Source organism: Tasmannia lanceolata, unplaced genomic scaffold, assembly GCF_043159265.1.
Source record: "Tasmannia lanceolata isolate RefF3 unplaced genomic scaffold, GAP_Taslan_0.1 ptg000008l, whole genome shotgun sequence".
Taxonomy (NCBI): Eukaryota; Viridiplantae; Streptophyta; class Magnoliopsida; order Canellales; family Winteraceae; genus Tasmannia; species Tasmannia lanceolata.
Genome location: NW_027518685.1, coordinates 35251659 through 35276145, shown reverse-complemented (window position 1 = coordinate 35276145; position 24487 = coordinate 35251659). Strand labels below are relative to the sequence as shown.

The following is a 24487-nucleotide window of genomic DNA, read 5'->3' as shown; positions in this document are numbered from 1 at the left end:
TCTTCTAGATACTCACACTCATGATCAGCCTGCATCACGAGTACATCGAACATAAGGCCTTGGGGCCTAATGCAAAGTCCATCGAGTACGAGGCATGACGATGCCACGCACCAATCCGCCAAGCACTGGGGCTTGGTCATCCAAGGAGCAAGATGCCCCATGGACTGATCCGCAAGGTGTACACCTCGCGAGGGCAACCGAAGTCGCCCCGGCACGAACCGATGGAAGACCTAGAGAATGGCCTACCCACCAGACGTACCGCGGTGCTGAAGGGCAAACAGTATACGTAGCCCCCAGCACCGGTCCGTACGCGCAATGCATGTGGGAACCCAACCCAACATACACTGTCTTTGGCCCCCATCCTCGACCAAAGAAACTGGAGCATCCCTATGGATAGCTCGCAGTCCGCACCCAAAGCTCCCTTAGGGCACGCCTACGAGTTGAAGTATGATTTCCTACTGTGTGCAACAAATGCACAAGTAAGTCCTCTTGCAACCCATGAGCAAGCCACCAAGGCTCCTGCCCACACCTGCTGGGCCTAACGGGGGAGGAGTCAGCAAGTCACGGGGTCAACTCCTCCTATAGAGTTTGGCCAACCAACCAGCTTAGCGGCGAGTGACGACCAAAGGTGCTATAAACAACGCATTTCCAAGACGCAACGAGACAAGACGGGATGGATTTTAATACCGGTTGTCTCCTGAACTGTTTCCCCGTGACACTCCCCCACCTAATAACGTCGACGCCCTTGTCGACACTGAACGCTCTGTGAAGCTCAGTTCCACAATAACAATGACTTCTCAATCTTGAAAACAGCTGCCACTGGTACTTCGACAATCAGCTCACCTACAACCGGGTAGCGTGCCATCACTTTCAGCACGGAAGGTTTTGGCTCACCTACAACCGGATAACGTGCCATCACTTTCAGCACGGAAGGTTTTGGCTCACCTACAACCGGATAAGACGCCATCACTTTCGGCATGGAAGGTTTTGGCTCACCTACAACCGGATAACGTGCCATTACTTTCAGCACGGAAGGTTTTGGCTCACCTACAACCGGATAACACGCCATCACTTTCGGCATGGAAGATTTTGGCTCACCTACAACCGGATAACGTGCCATCACTTTCGGCACGGAAGGTTTTGGCTCACCTACAACCGGTGTTGATGGTTCTGAGCACTCGACCAAACTCCATAAGGGCAGAGCGACCAAACTTGAATCCTTCCCTCAAGCAACTCTCAAGTTCCTCCTTAGCTACACTCGAGCTTCCTCTGGAGTGGTCTCCCGAAATGGCCAACTTGCACCACTTCGTCTCTCCCTGAATGTGCCACCACTTCTAGCACAGCACCTGCCTCACTTTCGGCCAAGTGCAGCACTTGCCACCCGCAAATTGCAAGCCAACTACGGAGTCCACAAGCACTCCCAAGCAAAGAGACCACCTCATCGGTCTCGCCTCCTCCGGAGGCCAAGAATCCCCTGTTGGGATCATCAACGCGACGCTTAGTCTTGCCTGCTTCTGTTCAACACTATAGAACTTGATTTGAACAAACAACCCTTATGCCACAAGTGGTCTCCTTGGACACTTGCGGCTAGTACTCACACTGCTAACCACCCAAATATTCCATCATTGAGATTGAGATGTCCTTTCAATTTCGACAAACAAAGAGATTCTAAAGCAGCAAGAAACACACAAACATACCATGTCGTCCCATACCAACACAGTCTGCCCATATGCCATCTGAGCTCACCACACTGTCTCATATCAGCACAGCAAACCCATTATCAAATCTAAGCGGCCTTGGCGTTCGTTCCAAGGTCTTTCTGAGAAGAGCATCACGCATGCTCGATTGTAATTGTGAACTGCCATAAAAGTACTTCAGTCATTGACCAGCTCTTCATCCTGAGCATGTCTGCTAATTCGTCAAACTGGTTATGCCATCACACTGAGCAAGCAAATTCACTTCGATGAGCGCTTTGGTGCCGACACGTTCAACACCTCATTTGATAGGGGAAGGCTTATGCCAGCAGCCAACCCTTTTTTCATAGCAAGCCCTTAAGGCCATATGCTAACACATCAATGTTAGCCAACACTGCAACGGAGCATTCACAACTCCCCAACTGCCACTTCCGATCTCACACATCGGTGGGTCACTGAAAGATGCCAACCTGTTCGCTGACGGTTGCAGCTCTAACACTGTATCAAGCTTCGAGCAAATCCATTGAGCAATGCTTGAACAAACACTGATGGTACTAATCTTTGCAGGCCATCGCGCCTCTGTTGCGCGACTCAAGTAGAATAAGGGAGAGTCCATCGAAAGGAACATACCCACGCAATTTCAGCTCTTCTTCGGCTGACTAATGGACTTTCAGAGTGTTAGATTCAAAGACATCCGCAACTCAGCACTTCCAACTTGGTGTGCTAACATTCAAGCTCTTTCCAACTCCGCCACAACAGAAAGCATTTCCCGTTCCTTTGTGCAAAGCAACATGCACTAGAGATGCGCTAATCATAGCCGCAAACACAGCCACTTGCTGCAACTATGCCAACACAGACACCAACTGTATCATAGCTCCTTGAAAAACTCTTGATTCATAACTGCTCTGATCTGGCACTAAATACCATCTGGCACTAATTCTCAAAGCACACTCTGAATACATAACTTGGACATTCTGCTCTGATACCAACTATCACGGGCCAAATATTTGAGCAACGGAATAACCCATGCGGCGTCCCAACATGCACGAATGCTAGGGCCAGCCTTCAATCGTGCAAGCCTTTAAAGGCCCTACACGCCAACACCCCTTGATGCTTCAAATGTGCACACAAACTCTAAGCTGTTCAACTGGCTACTTGGCTCAGATCTTGACATGCTCTTCTAGATACCCACACTCATGATCAGCCTGCATCACGAGTACATCGAACATAAGGCCTTGGGGCCTAATGCAAAGTCCATCGAGTACGAGGCATGACGATGCCACGCACCAATCCGCCAAGCGCTGGGGCTTGGTCATCCAAGGAGCAAGATGCCCCATGGACTGATCCGCAAGGTGTACACCTCGCGAGGGCAACCGAAGTCGCCCCGGCACGAACCGATGGAAGACCTAGAGAATGGCCTACCCACCAGACGTACCGCGGTGCTGAAGGGCAAACAGTATACGTAGCCCCCAGCACCGGTCCGTACGCGCAATGCATGTGGGAACCCAACCCAACATACACTGTCTTTGGCCCCCATCCTCGACCAAAGAAACTGGAGCATCCCTATGGATAGCTCGCAGTCCGCACCCAAAGCTCCCTTAGGGCACGCCTACGAGTTGAAGTATGATTTCCTACTGTGTGCAACAAATGCACAAGTAAGTCCTCTTGCAACCCATGAGCAAGCCACCAAGGCTCCTGCCCACACCTGCTGGGCCTAACGGGGGAGGAGTCAGCAAGTCACGGGGTCAACTCCTCCTATAGAGTTTGGCCAACCAACCAGCTTAGCGGCGAGTGGCGACCAAAGGTGCTATAAACAACGCATTTCCAAGACGCAACGAGACAAGACGGGATGGATTTTAATACCGGTTGTCTCCTGAACTGTTTCCCCGTGACACTCCCCCACCTGATAACGTCGACACCCTCGTCGACACTGAACGCTCTGTGAAGCTCAGTTCCACAATAACAATGACTTCTCAATCTTGAAAACAGCTGCCACTGGTACTTCGACAATCAGCGTATTCTGACTTCTACTGCATACCACACTGCCTCAAGTTCTGCCAATCACTGCACTATAGCTCTGCTGGAGTTATCTTCAACAACGATGGTTTTCCCGGACTCCATCAAACTAGGCGAAGGTTTTCTGACGGTGCCTACAAACGCTGTGGATGACGTGCCATCACTTTCGGCACGGAAGGTTATGGCTCACCTACAACCGGATGACGTGCCACCACTTTCGGCACAGAAGGTTTTGGCTCACCTACAACCGGGTAGCGTGCCATCACTTTCAGCACGGAAGGTTTTGGCTCACCTACAACCGGATAACGTGCCATCACTTTCAGCACGGAAGGTTTTGGCTCACCTATAACCGGATAACACGCCATCACTTTCGGCATGGAAGGTTTTGGCTCACCTACAACCGGATAACGTGCCATTACTTTCAGCACGGAAGGTTTTGGCTCACCTACAACCGGATAACACGCCATCACTTTCGGCATGGAAGGTTTTGGCTCACCTACAACCGGATAACGTGCCATCACTTTCGGCACGGAAGGTTTTGGCTCACCTACAACCGGTGTTGATGGTTCTGAGCACTCGACCAAACTCCATAAGGGCAGAGCGACCAAACTTGAATCCTTCCCTCAAGCAACTCTCAAGTTCCTCCTTAGCTACACTCGAGCTTCCTCTGGAGTGGTCTTCCAAAATGGCCAACTTGCACCACTTCGTCTCTCCCTGAATGTGCCACCACTTCTGGCACAGCACCTGCCTCACTTTCGGCCAAGTGCAGCACTTGCCACCCGCAAACTGCAAGCCAACTACGGAGTCCACAAGCACTCCCAAGCAAAGAGACCACCTCATCGGTCTCGCCTCCTCCTGAGGCCAAGAATCCCATGTTGGGATCAATCAACGCGACGCTTAGTCTTGCCTGCTTCTGTTCAACACTATAGAACTTGATTTGAACAAACAACCCTTATGCCACAAGTGGTCTCCTTGGACACTTGCGGCTAGTACTCACACTGCTAACCACCCAAATATTCCATCATTCAGATTGAGCTGTCCTTTCAATTTGGACAAACAAAGAGATTCTAAAGCAGCAAGAAACACACAAACATACCATGTCGTCCCATACCAACACAGCCTGCCCATATGCCATCTGAGCTCACCACACTGTCTCATATCAGCACAGCAAACCCATTATCAAATCTAAGCGGCCTTGGCGTTCGTTCCAAGGTCTTTCTGAGAAGAGCATCACGCATGCTCGATTGTAATTGTGAACTGCCATAAAAGTACTTCAGTCATTGACCAGCTCTTCATCCTGAGCATGTCTGCTAATTCGTCAAACTGGTTATGCCATCACACTGAGCAAGCAAATTCACTTCGATGAGCGCTTTGGTGCCGACACGTTCAACACCTCATTTGATAGGGGAAGGCTTATGCCAGCAGCCAACCCTTTTTTCATAGCAAGCCCTTAAGGCCATATGCTAACACATCAATGTTAGCCAACACTGCAACGGAGCATTCACAACTCCCCAACTGCCACTTCCGATCTCACACACCGGTGGGTCACTGAAAGACGCCAACCTGTTCGCTGACGGTTGCAGCTCTAACACTGTATCAAGCTTCGAGCAAATCCATTGAGCAATGCTTGAACAAACACTGATGGTACTAATCTTTGCAGGCCATCGCGCCTCTGTTGCGCGACTCAAGTAGAATAAGGGAGAGTCCATCGAAAGGAACATACCCACGCAATTTCAGCTCTTCTTCGGCTGACTAATGGACTTTCAGAGTGTTAGATTCAAAGACATCCGCAACTCAGCACTTCCAACTTGGTGTGCTAACATTCAAGCTCTTTCCAACTCCGCCACAACAGAAAGCATTTCCCGTTCCTTTGTGCAAAGCAACATGCACTAGAGATGCGCTAATCATAGCCGCAAACACAGCCACTTGCTGCAACTATGCCAACACAGACACCAACTGTATCATAGCTCCTTGAAAAACTCTTGATTCATAACTGCTCTGATCTGGCACTAAATACCATCTGGCACTAAATACCATCTGGCACCAATTCTCAAAGCACACTCTGAATACATAACTTGGACATTCTGCTCTGATACCAACTATCACGGGCCAAATATTTGAGCAACGGAATAACCCATGCGGTGCCCCAACATGCACGAATGCTAGGGCCAGCCTTCAATCGTGCAAGCCTTTAAAGGCCCTACACGCCAACACCCCTTGATGCTTCAAATGTGCACACAAACTCTAAGCTGTTCAACTGGCTACTTGGCTCAGATCTTGACATGCTCTTCTAGATACCCACACTCATGATCAGCCTGCATCACGAGTACATCGAACATAAGGCCTTGGGGCCTAATGCAAAGTCCATCGAGTACGAGGCATGACGATGCCACGCACCAATCCGCCAAGCGCTGGGGCTTGGTCATCCAAGGAGCAAGATGCCCCATGGACTGATCCGCAAGGTGTACACCTCGCGAGGGCAACCGAAGTCGCCCCGGCACGAACCGATGGAAGACCTAGAGAATGGCCTACCCACCAGACGTACCGCGGTGCTGAAGGGCAAACAGTATACGTAGCCCCCAGCACCGGTCCGTACGCGCAATGCATGTGGGAACCCAACCCAACATACACTGTCTTTGGCCCCCATCCTCGACCAAAGAAACTGGAGCATCCCTATGGATAGCTCGCAGTCCGCACCCAAAGCTCCCTTAGGGCACGCCTACGATTTGAAGTATGATTTCCTACTGTGTGCAACAAATGCACAAGTAAGTCCTCTTGCAACCCATGAGCAAGCCACCAAGGCTCCTGCCCACACCTGCTGGGCCTAACGGGGGAGGAGTCAGCAAGTCACAGGGTCAACTCCTCCTATAGAGTTTGGCCAACCAACCAGCTTAGCGGCGAGTGGCGACCAAAGGTGCTATAAACAACGCATTTCCAAGACGCAACGAGACAAGACGGGATGGATTTTAATACCGGTTGTGTCCTGAACTGTTTTCCCGTGACACTAGTCTCCTATTCCAAGCGAATTTTGTGGTGCGAAATTGATTTTCTTAAGCTTTTTGAATTTTGTAATAAAAAGTAAATGTTAGACCATGGCAATGATCATATACTTTCAACGGACTATGGTTGGTTTTATTAAATGCTTAGATAAGGTTAGACTAAATGCTTCGATAAGGTTAGTTGTGTACAGACAACTGTGTACAGTCTATTTAATATAAGAATCTCGGCATTCTGTACGCAAACATGCTTGCTCGAGTTTGGAGTATGGATACTCTACCTTTTTAAATGATACTCTTCATGTGGGCATTTTTCAATTGCACGAGTTTGTTCCCCTCGTTATCAAATTGATCTCGAGCAATGCAGGAAAGTAGTAATGGATCGAAGTTGGATTCAATTAGATAGGTTCGAATCACTACACACTTTTGTTTTCCAAACTTAAGTGGTTTCAATCCATGCATTATTTTAAGATGTCTCACGTGTGTTCCTCTTTGGATGAAATAGGGATGACCCAGTGTATGAGGAAGGGGTTAAAGAGTTTGCAAAGTTCGTGTTTGCCAATACACCTCGTGGGAACAAGATAATATGCCCATGTAATAAATGTGTCCATGTTAAGGTGGTTGATGAGACAGAGGCGGAGGAACATTTATTATGGATTGGGATGCTTAAAGGATACACTAAATGGTATTTCCATGGTGAATGGTCTTCAAGTTCCACGAGTGAGGGTGATCGCCCCCATCATGATGAGCCGAGTAGACAAGATGGTATGCATGACTTGTTGCACGATAGATTTCGAGGACTGAGTCACGATGATGAAGTTGAGCCAATAGATCACGAGTTTGATCCAGGAGATGATGAGGTTGATCCAACAGTTGCACCTGGAGAGAGTCCTGATGCAGATGCACAGAAATTTTACAAGTTATTACAGGATGCCGAGCACGATTTGTATCCTGGCAGTAAGTTATCAAAATTGAACTTCGTTATTCGGCTATTTCACATAAAGTGTCTTAATGGATGGAGTAATAAATTATTCACCATGTTACTTGAGTTGTTGAAAGATGCACTTCCTGAGGGGGAATCATTGCCAAACTCTTTTTATGAAATGAGGAAGATTATTAGGGATTTAGGCCTCCATTATAATAAAATAGATGCATGCCCCAACGACTGTATGCTATACTGGATGGAAGCGGCTAACGATTCTGCATGTCGCATATGTGGGGCATCCAGGTGGAAATCAAATGTACAAAATTCAGATGAAGATAGAAGTCCTTCATCTACAAGAGTACAAAAAGTTTCTGCCAACATTCTGCGTCACTTCCCATTGAAACCAAGGTTGCAGAGGCTATACATGTCAAAGAAAACAGCTTCTTTCATGACTTGGCATGTTGTCAGTCATACCAAAGATGGGTTATTAAGGCATCCTGCAGACTCCACCGCATGGAAAAGATTGGACTACAAATATCCGGTGTTTTCTTCAGAGGCTCGCAATGTTAGATTTGGGTTAGCAAGTGATGGCTTCAATCCCTTTAGGACGATGAGTATTGCACATAGCATTCTCATGCTTTATATCTTGTGAAATAAACAAGAGGGGGGGTGAATTAATTTTAACACTAAATTAGCCCTTTTGAAAATTAATTTGTGAACCCTAATTTGAATTTTCTTCTCTTAATTAGATTTTAATTAGTTTAAATGAGATCAACACAAATAGAAATACCAAACCAAAATTAAGAATGAAAGTGCAAGAATAAGAAAGAACACACCGATATATAGTGGTTCGGGCAAAGCCCTACTCCACTCTTCTTAAGATCGTCCTTAAGGATTTTCACTATTGGAGACCTCCACGATGCCCGGCTCCTAGGCGATTACACTTCCAAGGGATATTAAATAAAGATGCCCTTACACCTTTACACCGACTCTCCTTCTTCGCCGAGTTCTAAACGATGCTCCCTAGGGTATTAAGGTAGGATGCCCTAGCCACCTTTACAAGAAATTGAAGATAAATAGCTTGGCTTCTTGAAAGCTTGATGCTCTTTGAAGTCCCTTGATTGCTCTTCAATAGTGATTGCAAGTGAAAGCTCTAAATCCAAACTCAATAGATTTGCAAGTGCAAGGCAAGTTTGGGAAAAACAAAATCTTAAGCTTGAAAGGGTTGCAAGTTTGCTTAAATGCTTAAGAGGGTTTTTCAAAATGTTCAAGAGAGGAAAATAATCCTCTTGAAGGTGTATATATAACCTCTTGCTAAAATATGACCGTTTGGGATTAAGAAAATCAAAAAACAATTTTTAATTCAAAGCCCAACGGCTATTTTTTGGTCTGTCGCGAGGTTCTCGGAACCATTCTCGGAGCTCCGAGAAATTCTCGGAGTTCCGAGAGCACGGCCAGAAGATGAGAATTTCTACTGGACCATTTCTCGGAGTTCCGAGAAAATGGCCAGAAGCTACTGGACTATTTCTCGGAGTTCCGAGAAACCTAAAACAAGCAGAATTTTGAGATTTTATTGCTTATCTGATTTTGGGCTTTTGGAACTCAACTCCTATGATAATTTTGGAATGTTTATGAGGGTCCCAACATGTTGGTCCACCACATAACCATTCACTAATCCATTTTAAGTTCTTTAAGTGTTTTTGAAAAACTCTTTTAAAACACTTTGCCTTGACTTGGAAATCTAAAGAGAAAAGATGTACAATGATACCTATGTAACCTTCAACTTCTCTTTAGTCTTGGTCTTCAATTGATCTTCCATCTTTTGTATGCTTGCTTGAGAGATGATGTGAGCTCTGCTTAGCTCCTTTGACTCTTGTTGGGTACTTCTTCAAGCATGACCATATAGTGTGTTGGTTTCTTCAGTAATCAATCCTATCTTAAACACAACACTTTAAGGCAAATTGATTAGTATTCAATAACACAATCAGTTATGTTTAGAATCATCAAAACAAGATAGGAGAGTAGACTCTTGGGCTTACAATCTCCCCATTTTTTATGATGACAAACAAAATTGATTATGAGGTGTGTGTGGAGTGACATAGTAGGCAAGTGAATGCTGGAACTCCCCCTCAATATATGCACATAGATAAATTATAACAATTAAAAGCATATGGTGCATATAGTCAATTGAATAGATAATCAATTTCAAACTTCTCCCCCTTTTGTCATCGACAGAAAGGGTGAACTAAGATGTACAACAATTTAGGAGTAAAGGAAGATTGAGTTAGGTACTCTCCCTAAATTAATGCTTATGGTATAAAAATATTTAGCCAAGTAATGTACATATACCTGTTCATGATCGAGATGTTGACAAATGTCAAATTGTTAGGTATTTTTAATTAAAGTGAAGGTACCTCTCCAACTTAGAAAACTAAGAAGGCTAAGAGTACCAATTGAGTGATTTTTAAGATTAATATTTGACATCTCATTCATGTAGATACTACTAAACAAAGATGATATATATAAATACTATATAGATAAGCTGGTGAAAGGCACGAAGTATTTATTTCACAATTTCTTTAACTTGATCCGCACTCCAAATGTTTAAGGCACTTCGGATATAACATATTCTATCATCACTAAGGGGTTTTGTAAAGATATCCGCCAATTGATCCTCAGTATTGATATATTTTAAGCAAATATCCTCTTTTTGTGAGTGATCTCTAATGAAGTGGTGCCTAATCTCAATATGTTTTGTTCTAGAGTGTTGTATGGGGTTCTTTGTCAAGCTTATAGCACCAGTATTGTCACATTGGATGAGAATATTTTCCATTTTAATTCCATAGTCCATCAATGTGCTTTTCATCCATAGGACTTGTGCACAACAAGCTCCAGCTGCCACATATTCTGCTTCTGTTGTGGACAAAGCTACTGAATTTTGTTTCTTGCTAAACCATGAAACAAGTGATTTTCCCAAGAATTGACAAGCCCCACTAGTGCTTTTCCTATCCACTCTACATCCAGCAAAGTCTGCATCTGAATATCCAATGAGAGTGAAGGCAGTGAATCTTTCATACCATAGTCCCAGACTGTGGGTTCCTCTTAAGTATTTGAAGATTTTCTTGACTGCCGATAGGTGAGACTCCTTTGGATCCGATTGAAGTCGAGCACAGAGACAGAGAGTAAACATAATGTCTGGTCTGCTGGCTGTCAAATAGAGTAAGCTACCTATCATACCCCTATACATCTTTTGATCTATAGATTTGCCAAATTCATCCTTTTCTAGCTTAGCAGTTGTACTCATGGGAATTCTTGATGTCTTACTACTATCCATGCCATACTTCATTAGTAACTCCTTTGTATATTTTTCTTGATTTATAAATATCTCATTTTGGTATTGTTTAATTTGGAGTCCTAAGAAGTAGGTTAACTCTCCCATCATGCTCATTTCAAATTTATTTTTCATTAGAGTTGCAAATTCATCACACATTTTTTGATTTGTTGAGCCACAGATGGTGTCGTCCACATAAATCTGGACAAGGAGGATATCTTGATTTTCTCTTTTGATAAATAATGTTTTATCCACCTTTCCCATCTCAAATCCTTTTTCTACTAGAAAAGTGCAGAGCCTCTCATACCAAGCTCTAGGAGCTTGCTTTAATCCATATAAAGCTTTATCAAGCCTGAAGACATGATTTGGATGTTTGTAGTCCTCAAAACATGGAGGTTGCTCAACATATACTTCCTCTTGGATATAGCCATTTAGGAAGGCACTTTTGACATCCATTTGATATAGTTTAAATCCTTTATGAGATGCATATGTCAAGAGTATCCTAATAGCTTCCATACGGGCAACAGGAGCAAATGTCTCATCATAGTCTATTCCCTCCTCCTGATTGTACCCTTGGGCTACAAGCCTAGCTTTATTTCTAGTGATAATTCCATTTTCATCCAATTTGTTTCTATACACCCATCTCGTGCCAATGACTAGATGATCACTAGGTCTAGGCACTAGCCTCCACACCTTGTTCCTTTCGAATTGACTCAACTCTTCTTGCATAGCCATCAACCAATATTCATCATTTTCGGCTTCCTTGATGGACTTGTTAGGCTCTAATTCAGATAGGAACGCCAAGTTATTGCTCACACTACGATAGTATGATCTAGTTCTTACCGGCGATGTGGCATCACCCAAGATTTGGGATTCATGATTATCTACTAATATTCTCCTATCCCTGGGCAATGAGTCATCATCTACATTCTCAACTTCCTCACTAGGTAATGTATCACTTGTAGATGCATGAGGAGGAACATTTGTCTTAGGTAAGAGATGTTCAATAGGTTCATCCTCATCATGTGGCATTTCTTGAGGTGTTGGCTCTCTCTCATCAAATGTCACATGCATGAATTTTTCTACAACTAGAGTTCTTCTATTAAATACTCTATATGCCTTGCTATGTGAAGAATACCCTAAGAATATCCCATCATCCGACTTCTTATCAAATTTGTGTAGGTTATCTTTAATGTTCAAGATATAGCATTTACAACAAAACACTCTAAAATAGCTTATATTTGGTTTCAAGTTTTTCCAAAGCTCATAAGGTGTTTTCTTAGAAATTGGCCTTATATATACTCTATTTATGAGCAAGCGGTGCTAACCGCATCCGCCCAAAAGTATCTAGGGAGATCATTTTCATGCAACATAGTTTTAGCTATTTCTTGGAGGGTTCGGTTCTTTCTTTCTACAACCCCATTTTGTTGAGGTGTCCTCGGTGCCGAAAAATTGTGTTTGATGCCATGTTCATTACAGTAAGTGTCAAAATGTATATTTTCAAATTCCGTTCAATGGTCACTTCTAATGTAAGATATGACAATATCTTTTCATTTTGTATTTGATTACACAATTTAAGAAAATTTTCATAGGTTTCATCTTTTTGTGCTAAAAATATGACCCATGTAAATCGTGAGTAGTCATCAACAACTACAAACACGTACCTCTTTCCACCTAGGCTACTAGTCTTCATTGGTCCAAAAAGATCCATATGAAGTAGTTGCAAGGGGTAGGTGGTTGAAATCATATTTTTAAGGGCAAATGAGCTTTTTAATTGTTTTCCTAATTGACAAGTTCTACAAATGTGATCTTTGGTGAATTTGAACTTAGACAATCCTCTAACAATTTCTTTTGAGGAGAGGGTCGAAATGAGATCCATTCCGGCATTACCCAACCTCCTATGCCACAACCAAGAATCTTCATTAATGGCATTAAGACATGTCACATTTTGGAGTCTAAGATCATCTAGTCCAATGGTGTAAATGTTATTGTCTCTAGAACCTATGAATTTTACTTTTCCATCTATCTTATTTTTAACAATGCATTTGTCGGGGTTGAAGACTACTTCAAAACCATTATCACATAATTGACTAATGCTAATAAGATTATAGGATAAGCCATCAACATAAAGCACATCATGTATGGGAGAGGTAGAGTTACCTATGGTGCCTTCTCCTTTGACTTTTTCTTTCTTGTCATCTCCAAAGGGAACATCTCCACCATCCTTGAGTGATAGGGATGCAAATTGAGTGAGGTCTCCGGTCATATGTCTAGAGCATCCACTATCAAGGTATCATGTGCTCTTCTTGTTATGGCTTTTAAGGCATACCTATATATGAATAGGCAAGTGAGATCTTTTAGGTATCCAAATCTTCCTAATCTTGCTATGTTCATTTATTTTCACTTTAGAGTTCAATTTGAATTTATCTTGTTTAGCATGCATGCAAGCAACTTTATAATGACCTTCTAAACCACAATAAAAGCAAGTTTTGGTACTACTAGAAGAAGCCTTTAAAAGTTTATTTTTATAGTTGGATATTGTAGTATTCCATTTATGTCCAAGTCCACTTTTATCATGTGACATTTTTTTAATATTAACAAGCCTATCCAATTTCAATGAACTATGTTCAAATTTTTCAAATAGTTTCTTTAGTTCATCATATTCAAAAGATAGTTTACTATTTTCATGCTTTAGCTTGTTGTTTTCAATAGAAAGTTCTTGACGATTTTCATTTAAGATTTGGATAGAAGCATTTAAATCATGAATTTCAACTTTGTATTTTTCATTTTCATCCTCTAAAAATTCATGGTCTTTCTTTAACCAACCAAATTCTTTTGTCATGTTAGAGAGAGAATTTTCAAGTGATGCATTTTTATCAAATTCAATCTCAAGTTCATCATGTGCATTTTGCAAGGAATCTAGAACTTCTTTTAAAACAATGACATTATTTAAAGTATTTACCTCTTGATTGTCGTTTGTTGAGGCCATGAAGCAAACGTTTTTGGCTATCAAGCAATCTTCTCCATCATTTTGTTCACCTTCACTTTCATTGTCCTCATCCCATGTGGCGGTCATTCATTTCTTGCCTTCTCTTCTCTTGAAACGGTTATTTGAAGAAGGCTCATTGTTGAGTGGACAATCCGAGCGAATGTGTCCAAGCTTCTTGCATCCATAGCATCGGGGTTGAGACGATCCGTCACCGAGCTCTTCTTTCTTCTTGAATGGAGGATTGGTCTTTCTATTTCTCATGCCTCCCATGTTCCTTTGCAAGAACTTGATCCTTCTTGTTAGGAGAGCAACTTCATCTTCCATGTATTCCTTTGCATCTTCATTTTCACCTACATTGCAAGCAAAAGCAACTCATTTTCCTTTTTCAATTTTAGTTTTAATTTCGGGTGCTTTTGTTTTGAAAATCATCTCATGGGTTATCAAGGACCCTATTAGTTCATCTAGGTTCAATTTATTCATGTCCTTGGCTTCGGTGATTGCGGAGGTTTTGGATTCCCATGACAAAGGTAGGGATCTAAGGATTTTGGTCACTAAATCTCTATTTGAAAATTGCTTTCCAAGTCCCCTTAATCCATTTACAAGGTTCGTGAATCTAGTGTACATGTCCGCAATAGTTTCATCGGGTGTCATTTGAAAGAGTTCATATTGCATAAATAAGTGATTCATTTTAGATTCTTTGACTTGGTTGGTTCCCTCATGGGTGACTTCTAAGGTGTCCCAAATTTTCTTAGCCGAATTCAAATTTGACACTCTATTGAATTCTCCGGGAGACAGCACAAATTAGGGAATTCATGGCTTTGGCGTTGTAGTTTGAGGCTTATTGTTCGGCTTCAGTCCAATCATTTAGATTTCTAGTGGGTAATATATATTCATTATTCATGACTCTCCACATTTGGTAATCTTGGGTTAAAAAGATTTTCATTTTGGTTTTCCAAAATCCATAATTTGTTCCATCAAAGTAGGGTGGCCTAATGTTTGAGTAACCTTCATGGTGTTGAAGGTAGTTTGCCAATTTTAGAATCTTTACTCTATACCAGTTAGGGTTTTAAAATAAATTAGAGACGAGGCTCTGATACCAATTGAAATAAACAAGAGGGGGGTGAATTGATTTTAACACTAAATTAGCCCTTTTGAAAATTAATTTGTGAACCCTAATTTGAATTTTCTTCTCTTAATTAGATTTTGGTTAGTTTAAATGAGATCAACACAAATAGAAATACCAAACCAAAATTAAGAATGAAAGTGCAAGAATAAGAAAGAACACACCGATATATACTGGTTCGGGCAAAGCCCTACTCCACTCTTCTTAAGATCGTCCTTAAAGATTTCCACTATTGGAGACCTCCACGATGCCCGACTCCTACGCGATTACACTTCCAAGGGATATTAAATAAGGATGCCCTTACACCTTTACACCGACTCTCCTTCTTCGCCGAGTTCTAAGCGATGCTCCCTAGGGTATTAAGGTAGGATGCCCTAGCCACCTTTATAAGAAATTGAAGATAAATAACTTGGCTTCTTCTTGAAAGCTTGATGCTCTTTGAAGTCCCTTGATTGCTCTTCAATAGTGATTGCAAGTGAAAGCTCTAAATCCAAACTCAATAGATTTGCAAGTGCAAGGCAAGTTTGGGAAAAACAAAATCTTAAGCTTGAAAGGTTGCAAGTTTGCTTAAATGCTTAAGAGGGTTTTTCAAAATGTTCAAGAGAGGAAAATAATCCTTTTGAAGGTGTATATATAACCTCTTGCTAAAATATGACCGTTTGGGATTAAGAAAATCAAAAAAAAAATTTAATTCAAAGCCCAACGGCTATTTTTTGGTCTGTCGCGAGGTTCTCGGAGCGCCGAGAAATTCTCGGAGTTCCGAGAGAACAGCCAGAAGATGAGAATTTGTACTGGACCATTTCTCAGAGTTCCGAGAAAATGGCCAGAAGCTACTGGACCATTTCTCGGAGTTCCGAGCTCGGAGCTCCGAGAAAAATCTCGGAGTTCCGAGAAGCCTAAAACAAGCAGAATTTTGAGATTTTATTGCTTATCTGATTTTGGGCTTTTAGAACTCAACTCCTATGATAATTTTGGAATGTTTATGAGGGTCCCAACATGTTGGTCCACCACATAACCATTCACTAATCCATTTTAAGTTCTTTAAGTGTTTTTGAAAAACTCTTTTAAAACACTTTGCCTTGACTTGGGAATCTAAAGAGAAAGGATGTACAATGATACCTATGTAACCTTCAACTTCTCTTTAGTCTTGGTCTTCAATTGATCTTCCATCTTTTGTATGCTTGCTTGAGAGATGATGTGAGCTCTGCTTAGCTCCTTTGACTCTTGTTGGGTACTTCTTCAAGCATGACCGTATAGTGTGTTGGTTTCTTCAGTAATCAATCATATTTTAAACACAACACTTTAAGGCAAATTGATTAGTATTCAATAACACAATCAATTATGTTTAGAATCATCAAAACAAGATAGGAGAGTAGACCCTTGGGCTTACATCTTGCCTCCATGGTTGTGCATGAAGCAACCGTATTTGATGCTTTGGTTGCTTATTCCTGGCCCATCTGCACCTGAAAATGACATACATGTGTATTTGCAGCCTTTGATAGAAGAGTTGAAGGAATTATGGGAGGATGGTTTGCAAACTTATGATGCATCAAAGAATGAGACACTTCGAATGCGTGCAGCAGTGTTGTGGACCATTAGTGATTTCCCAACATATGCTAACTTGTCAGAATTGAGCACCAAAGGAAAATTGGCTTGCCCTTCTTGCAATAAGGACACATGTTCTCTTCGTTTGAAGCATGGAAAGAAAGAATGTTACATATGCCAACGACGATTCTTATCAACCAATCACATATTTCGATTTGAAAGATAGAGTTTTGATGGCATGGTGGAAAGCAGGTTAGCTCCGATTTCATTGACAGGGCGTGAGATACGAGACCAATTAAAAACCATTAACGTCACATTTGGCAAGAAACAAGACAGGAGTGCGAAGAAGTCAGATACCTGTGGGCAAAAGAGGCCACGTGAGGAGAATCCGTTAATAGTTCTAATTCCTCTGCCAAGAATAAGCCTACTAAGGAACATAATTGGAAGAAAAAAAATATATTCTTTAGTCTACCATACTCGGAATCACTTCTTTTACTCCACAATCTAGATGTGATGCACATTGAGAAGAATGTATGTGATAATGTAATTGGGACGCTATTGAATATTGAAGGAAAACCAAATAATAGTTTAAAAGCGCGGCTTGATCTACAAAAGATGGGAATAAGGAGAGCACTTCACCCAATGACTAATGGAAAGAACAAAACATACTTGCCACCAGCATGTTTCACAATGTCTACAAAGGAAAAAGAAGCTCTTTGCAACATTCTGAAAGACGTCAAAGTCCCAGATGGATTTTCCTCTAATATCTCGCGACGTGTAAATATTCGGGAGCGAAAAATTGCAGGATTGAAGAGCCATGATTGTCATGTTCTAATGCAACAACTACTTCCCTTAGCTATACGCTCATCATTGCCTAAGAAGGTAAGCTCGGTATTGATTGAATTATGTAACTTCTTCAGAGAGTTATGTTCTAAAGTCCTCAAAGGCAACGGCCTCAAGAAACTGAAAGATAGGATTGTAGTAACACTTTGCCATATGGAAAGATTTTCCCGCCTGCATTTTTTGATATTGTGGTGCATTTGCCTATTCATTTAGCCGATGAGGCTAGGATAACTGGACCAGTACAGTACCGATGGATGTACCCTATCGAGCGGTATGCGAAATTGTTCAAAATTTATTACACCTATTAGCCTTTCTACAGATTCTTATTATTAAATGTAATAAAAGTAACGTCTTTGCAGATACCTTCTCACATTAAAGTCATATGTGCGCAATAGAAGTCGTGTCGAGGGATCTATTGCAGAGGGATACTTAGTGGAAGAATGTTTGATATTTTGCTTGAGATATTTAAAAGGTGTCGAATCAAAGCTCAATCGACCACCAAGGAATGACGAAGATGGTCCGTGTGAAATTAAAGAAGAATTCTCTATGTTCTCATCAACAGGACGCCATATAGGCGACACTAAGACGTGCACCCTAGATCGAATCACAATTGAACAGGCACATCAATATGTTCTCTTCAACTGTCAGGCAGTCACCCCATTTCGTGAGAAAGTCAATTAAATTATTTTTTATCTAGTCTATAGGTAATACCTTGAAAAATCTTCTCTTACATAATTTAATTCGTACGCAGAAAACACATCAAGGATCTTCAGAATCTGCATCCTCGTGCTAGACGGGATATAGAACAAACTCACACTAAAGATTTTCCAAATTGGTTTATGACTCATGTAAGTTTGATACGAACCTTAAGCCACTCTTCAAGCTTATATGACTCATGTAAGTTTGGTACGAACCTTAAGCCACTCTTCAAGCTTATATAGTAGACATGTTGTTGCTCTTTGCTAATCATTCTTATATTTTGAATAGATTCAAGACTTGCATCGTTCAAGAAGTGAGCACCTCTCTGAGAAACTTAGATGGCTAGCTGACGGTCCATCGACTATCGCTACAAGATACACAGGGTTCCTTATAAAGGGTTTCCGCTTCCACACAAAGGAACGCGAACAGAGAAGGAAAACTCAAAATAGTGGAGTTGTTGTCACTGCAACTATAAGAAGTTTTTCAAGTACCAGGGATCAGAATCCAATAGCATGAGAGGTTAATTATTACGGTGTTTTGAAAGATATCATCGAACTTGACTACTATGGAATTTTGAAGGCATTATTGTTCCAATGTGACTGGTTTGATGTTCTAATGCCGGACAGGGGAATAAAAATAGATGAGTTCGGTTTTACGACTGTAAATATGTCACGTCATATTTATAAAGATGAGCCTTTTTGTCTTCGCATCTCAAGTTGAGCAGGTCTTCTACGTGCAAGATCAAATTGGCAACAAAGACTGGCGTGTGGTTATCAAGACAAAACCTAGGGACTTGTTTGATGTGCATCGAGACAATGAGGAGGACTATGTGCAAGCAGAGGTAGCGGAAATCCAAAATTTGGAAGACATTGATAGCTGGGAACGAACATATATAGTTGGGACGGAAATTGATCAACCATTGGAAATGTTGACCCAGCAAATTCAAGAAGACGGAGAATGTGATACAGAGTCAGACGATGATGATGATGATGATGATGATGATGGCAATCACTTAGTTGATATTGATACTGATGATGTTGGTACAGAATAATGTGATACTGAGTCAGACGACGATGATGAAGATGGCAAGCGCTTAGTTGATGTTGATACCGATGATACTGATTAATTACAAAAGTGAAATGTATTTTTGGATGCAACTTGAGAGCTGTTCCAAATGCCTATTTTAGAATATGACTCGACTACTTGAAACTACCAAATCTCTATACTTGCTTTATTTTTGGATGTCAGTTACTTTGATTATATCATCTCTTTGGGGTACCGGGAAAGCGAAGGATGAAAACTTGCTTTATTCTTGCCCTTAAAGTTTATAGGGTATTTCTCATGATTGGGGTTTTGAGCAGAGAGTGCACCACGATTCTGTTTGAAAAATTGTGAAAAATGGTTCATGATTCAACTCTGATCTGTTTTGATAATATCAAACATGAATAATTGTTTCTCATTTAGATGTAATAGCATAGTGATTAGTGGTTGGATTAACTTGTAAAGATATTGTATAGAATGACATTATTATACATGAATAGTTGTTTTTCTTTAGGATGCAATTGCATGAAGTTCTCTGCTATGTAGATTATGGAATTTTAGATGTTTTGAAATTGCAAAAGCATAGAAGCACTCTGTTCGCATGTTGTATGCTACCATCTTTTGTGGCATTCTAGTGGCACTTAATGTATTTGAATATCTATAGGCAGCTGGGATCATCTCAGGTCCCTATATTCCTTGAATTTTATATAAAAGTATAAGGCGTAAGCAGTCTTGTGGAATTGTGTTGCAAGCCAAAGTTCCGTACAAGCTGAACAAGGTTTTGGATTTTTCCCTTTTTTTCAGTTCTACATCTGCACATGGCTTATGAGTGGATGCTAATCTTAGCTTATGGGATGATTACACCAACTTGGCCCTTGTTTGTTATTACATGTTTGACATGTGATTAATCTGATATAATTTTTTATTTAATTTCCTAGTCTATTTATTAATGCATGCCTATTGGATTAATATGATAAATTCAACTATTAATCATTTTCAGGTTAACTTCGACATAAGAAAATATGACGAGAAGGTCTAGAGTTCCATCACAGTCCCAGGAGCCTCATCCCGAGCAGCCCCAACCACTGCCCACAATTCCCATGCCCAGGCCCAGTCCTAGGGCCGTGCGCTGCTTGATGTTATAGATGACCACGCCCTATCACAGGAAGGCCAGTCCCATGGCCACAGTGTACCATCCTCATCTAGAGGCCCTACTTGCATGAAAGAACTTTGGGCCAACCATGACGGAAAGAGGAGGAAGGTTGAATGTAATGACTTGGGGCAGCCAGAAGATGATAATGGAAAAACTCTTACGAATTTTTTGGGCATGGTAGCTAGACGAGGCGAGAAATTGCCAGTAGACGTGTTTAGTTGGAGGGAGATGGGTCAAACCAATAAAGATGACATGTGGGCCGTAATCCAAGTATAATAGTACAATTCGTATATGTGTTTACTTTTGCACTTCCTCATTAGTATGAGTATGTCTGTTCATCTCTTACTTGTTTAACATGCAATGCAAGCGAGATTTGAATTTGACATCTCAATTAAGGATTGGGTGTTAACGTCCTTTGGAAAAAAATGGAAAGATTGGAAATGTATATTGAAGCGTCGGTTCTACGACAACCAACTTCCATGCACTGATGACAGGGTGGTGCAGTCACAGTATAAAAAGCTATGCGAATTTTGGGACTCAGATGAGGGAAAGGTAAGATACAAGTAGCTTATTAGTTTTACATCTTGACGTTTTAATTAATTTGAACACATAACTCTGATTCTGACTATATTGATTGCACATTGCAGGAACGTAGTAAAAGAAACAAGACTAATCGATCCAAGCAAAAGATCGTGCACATGGCCGGGATAAAAAGCTATGCTCGAATTCGGAAGGCAAAGGTAACTTGTCACCTTTTGATTTCATTTAGTCATTATATACTGATACTCATTGTCTGACAAAAAACTGAAAGGAATGGGGTGGAGCTCAATCGTACCGAGATGTTCAAGCTTACTCATACAAAAAAGAATGGACAGCCCTTAGACGATGACGATGCTGTAGGGGATCTGATTGTATATTAATGTTTTTTCCTTTAGATTTCATATGTTGTCATTAGGGGACTTGATGTTTTTTTCCTTTTTCTTTTCAGGCTCAATTTGAAGAGTATGAAACTCAACATCTTGAGTGCACTATCATCAGCACAGGTATTAAAGATGACACCTTCTCCAAGATTGTTGGACCGGAGAGACGTGGGCGAGTGCGGACGTATGGGTTCGGAGCCATCCCGACTGATCTTTGTGGCACAACATCGGACCAAATGGAGAATCGGAGAGATGTTATAGAAGCAAATAAGAAAAATGCGACGCTCGAGACGAAGTTGGACGATATTATTCGGCGATTTGATGAGTACGTGGCCAGCCAAGTAATATATTAATTACATACATATCGATTGAGTTATATTTCTGAAATTTCATATTAGATAGTGTACAAATGTTATTTTATGTTAGGCTCAGTCCGGTGCGACTCCGTCCCAGCCACATGGCCCGTCATGCTCAGCGAGTCGTGCGGTTCCATCCTCCCATGAGGTAAAAACATTGCGTACTTGTTCATCTAAAAAATGTCAATATTTGACTTTATAACTCATTATGTTAATTAAGAATCTCTGATTGTAAAGGTTGCCCTTATGAGCATTAGAGAACCTGATGTTGAAGTGGCGTGGGGCATTATTGTGAGTAAGGATCCGATGACAATAGTTGATGATTTACAATTGGGGCAGGGATTTGCCGAGGTCGGGATCGATGTTCCGATTTTGCTAAGTGAACCATTGGTACGACAATCCGGACATGTCAGAACTATCATGGATGCCATTGGAGCTACTGTTGCATGGCCACTGTTCTTGCTATAAAAAAGGACTTGTTCTCTTATTGGTGCACGATTATACTTTAATTGAAGTTTTCTAATTACTTTCTTTATTGTTTATTGTTTTTGTTTGCAGGTTAAATTCGCTCCGAGCACTTGAGTTGTGCTCTTTTGTTCTCTTTCCATCTTTTGTTGGATGTGTAAAAGCAGTGACTTTTCAAGTTTTTTTTGTCTAGCTTCTCCATTACCTGAACGGATGTTAAATAGCTGGTTGATTGTTGGGTGTTTTTTGTACTAAAAAGCTTGCTGATTATATGTGAACTTGAAATATATTTTGATCAAATATATGGTGCTTTGTTAATATTAAGTAGCTTTCTTCATAAGTTAGGCATTGTTGTTTCATGTTAGAGCAACTAGAACTAGTATTGGAATATAGTTTTATCAGGAATCTATGTAGCTTGTGATGCCTCATGATGGACTTAAGGTACACTGGAGAGAAATCCGTGGTAAACTCGTAGAGGAAGCTATCGTGTCTATGATTTGGAAATTGGATGCAGTACTCCTTGTCGTGTTTTGCGATAGGTATAAGATTCTATTGGTGGTGCTTTTGATTATCAAACCTGAACAGTTGCGTATGATTCGAGCATGGGGTTTAATGTCAGTTTATTTGTGCCCTACAGATGGTTGAGGTTTATAGAAAAAGAACCAATTCTGAACTTGTATGGTTTTACCACCATTCAAACACTCTCTAGAGCAGATGAAGAAGGCTTATTGAAATCTGTAATAAGCAATTTTAATGAATGTCGTGTGCAAGAAGATCACGATGGTGCAGACACCTTTGGCTGGTAAGCGGGAAATAAATTCGTGACATTAAGTTTGCAATTCAGTTGTGATTCAAGTCTAGAGCTGTCTTACTGCATGCTTTTTATCTATTAATCTTAATATAATAGAATTTATCATTTATTTTTAACCGAATTTATCATGTACTTTTAATCCATGAAGTTTTCAATAGGTAAGGAAGTAGATGTAAGACCTGCATCATTTTGCTTATTTGTAAATTTAGATGTCCCATTTCTCAAATTTGTTATGTTCTGTTTGTTTTGTTCTCCAATTTTTTTATGCATTAAAGATATCCAAAAATTTATTAGACTTTAGTTCATTTTTTTATGTTCATTTGCAGTATATCTTTGGAGTTTGGACACTCATTTATGCATAAGACACCACACAACACGCATCCATGGACACTTTCACTTGGACACAACACATCCACACATCACAAGTCTTATCTAGGCCGACAAAAGTGTTATTTATCTTGGTAATAGTTTCCTTACTTTTCTGGTTCTTCCCACAGGTGGGGCTCTGAATCTTTGGAGGAATGCTAAAGGGTTGATGTTGTCACATATGCTATTCTTGGATTATCTGTCCTTCTCATAACTGGGGTTGTGACATGGAAAGAGTGTTTGTCTGAATCGGATACCCTCACATGGATGATGTCATAGCTGCTATTACCGAGAGACAACGAGCATCTCTTGGCAAGTTTTCATAGCCACGACAATGTCGTATATATGATTTGGTTCCGTTCAGTTTGGATTAAATTGAGTGAAGTGAAATGGAAACTTGTAATTTGAATGAAGTGCAATGCAAACTTGCAATTTGAATGAAGTGGAATGCAAACTTGTAATTTGAATGAAATGGATGTAAACTTGTAATTTGATTGAAGTGGATGTAATCTTGTAATTTGAATGAAGTGGAATGCAAAATTGTAATTTGAATGGTGTATGTAAACTTGAATTCAATGTAGTGTATGTAAATTGAATGTCCAGGTTACATGTAAAATTGTACCCATTTTTTGGGATTTCTGAAATTAAAATAAATAAATTAAAAGCTACAGAGGCGGTCTTGATTGCCTTTATATATGTAAGCATCGTCGTACAGGCGCCCTTTAGAGGCATTGTAGACAGTTTATTGCGGTAGTGATCTTGACCGCCTCTATGTTAAACGACCTATTGTGGCGGTAATTGTAGACACCACATTTTGACCGCCCCCTTATTAAATTTGTTTGATCGAAAGCCTACCAAATCAGTGAATTTTGGGCCCCAAACTTCATCCTGGGATAGGTTAGGGTCCCACCAGGGTCCCTGCAAAGTTTCGTCGAGGTCTGAGCGCTTGCACCTAGCAAACGAACCAAATAAGAATGGAAATGTGAATGAAAAGGGGGGTGAACTATCTACATAAGGGGGCTATCCAGTTCAAATGGGAGGGTCGGAATATCATGTATGTATAAAGGAAAAAGGGAGGTGCATTAGCCTGGCTGGAGCCAAATCAAATTCGCGCGCCCATCACTTTTGGTGCGCCCATCAATTGGGGTGTGCTAATATCCGCAGCCTCCAAGTTGTATAAAAAAAAAGAGAGGCAAAGAAGAAAAAAAAGGGGG

The 24487-nt window shown here is 41.1% G+C and overlaps 3 protein-coding genes across 3 annotated transcripts; all 3 read left to right on the top strand.

The window, feature by feature from the left end:
• Positions 1-6802: 6802 nt before the first annotated feature.
• On the top strand, positions 6803-8283 carry LOC143882922 (uncharacterized). Its single transcript, XM_077386301.1, has 2 exons — positions 6803-6885; positions 7212-8283. The coding sequence occupies exons 1-2, from the start codon at positions 6803-6805 to the stop codon at positions 8281-8283; spliced, it is 1155 nt and encodes a 384-aa protein (XP_077242416.1).
• Positions 8284-16485: 8202 nt separating this feature from the next.
• LOC143882921 (uncharacterized) lies at positions 16486-18677 on the top strand. Its single transcript, XM_077386300.1, has 5 exons — positions 16486-16786; positions 17128-17501; positions 17624-17733; positions 17822-18110; positions 18450-18677. The coding sequence occupies exons 1-5, from the start codon at positions 16486-16488 to the stop codon at positions 18675-18677; spliced, it is 1302 nt and encodes a 433-aa protein (XP_077242415.1).
• A 2502-nt stretch (positions 18678-21179) lies between these two features.
• On the top strand, positions 21180-22042 carry LOC143883596 (uncharacterized). Its single transcript, XM_077386942.1, has 4 exons — positions 21180-21251; positions 21344-21600; positions 21702-21779; positions 21869-22042. Exons 1-4 carry the CDS (start codon positions 21195-21197, stop codon positions 21879-21881), a joined length of 405 nt encoding a protein of 134 aa, XP_077243057.1. The 5' UTR covers positions 21180-21194; the 3' UTR covers positions 21882-22042.
• The last annotated feature ends 2445 nt before the right edge of the window (positions 22043-24487 follow it).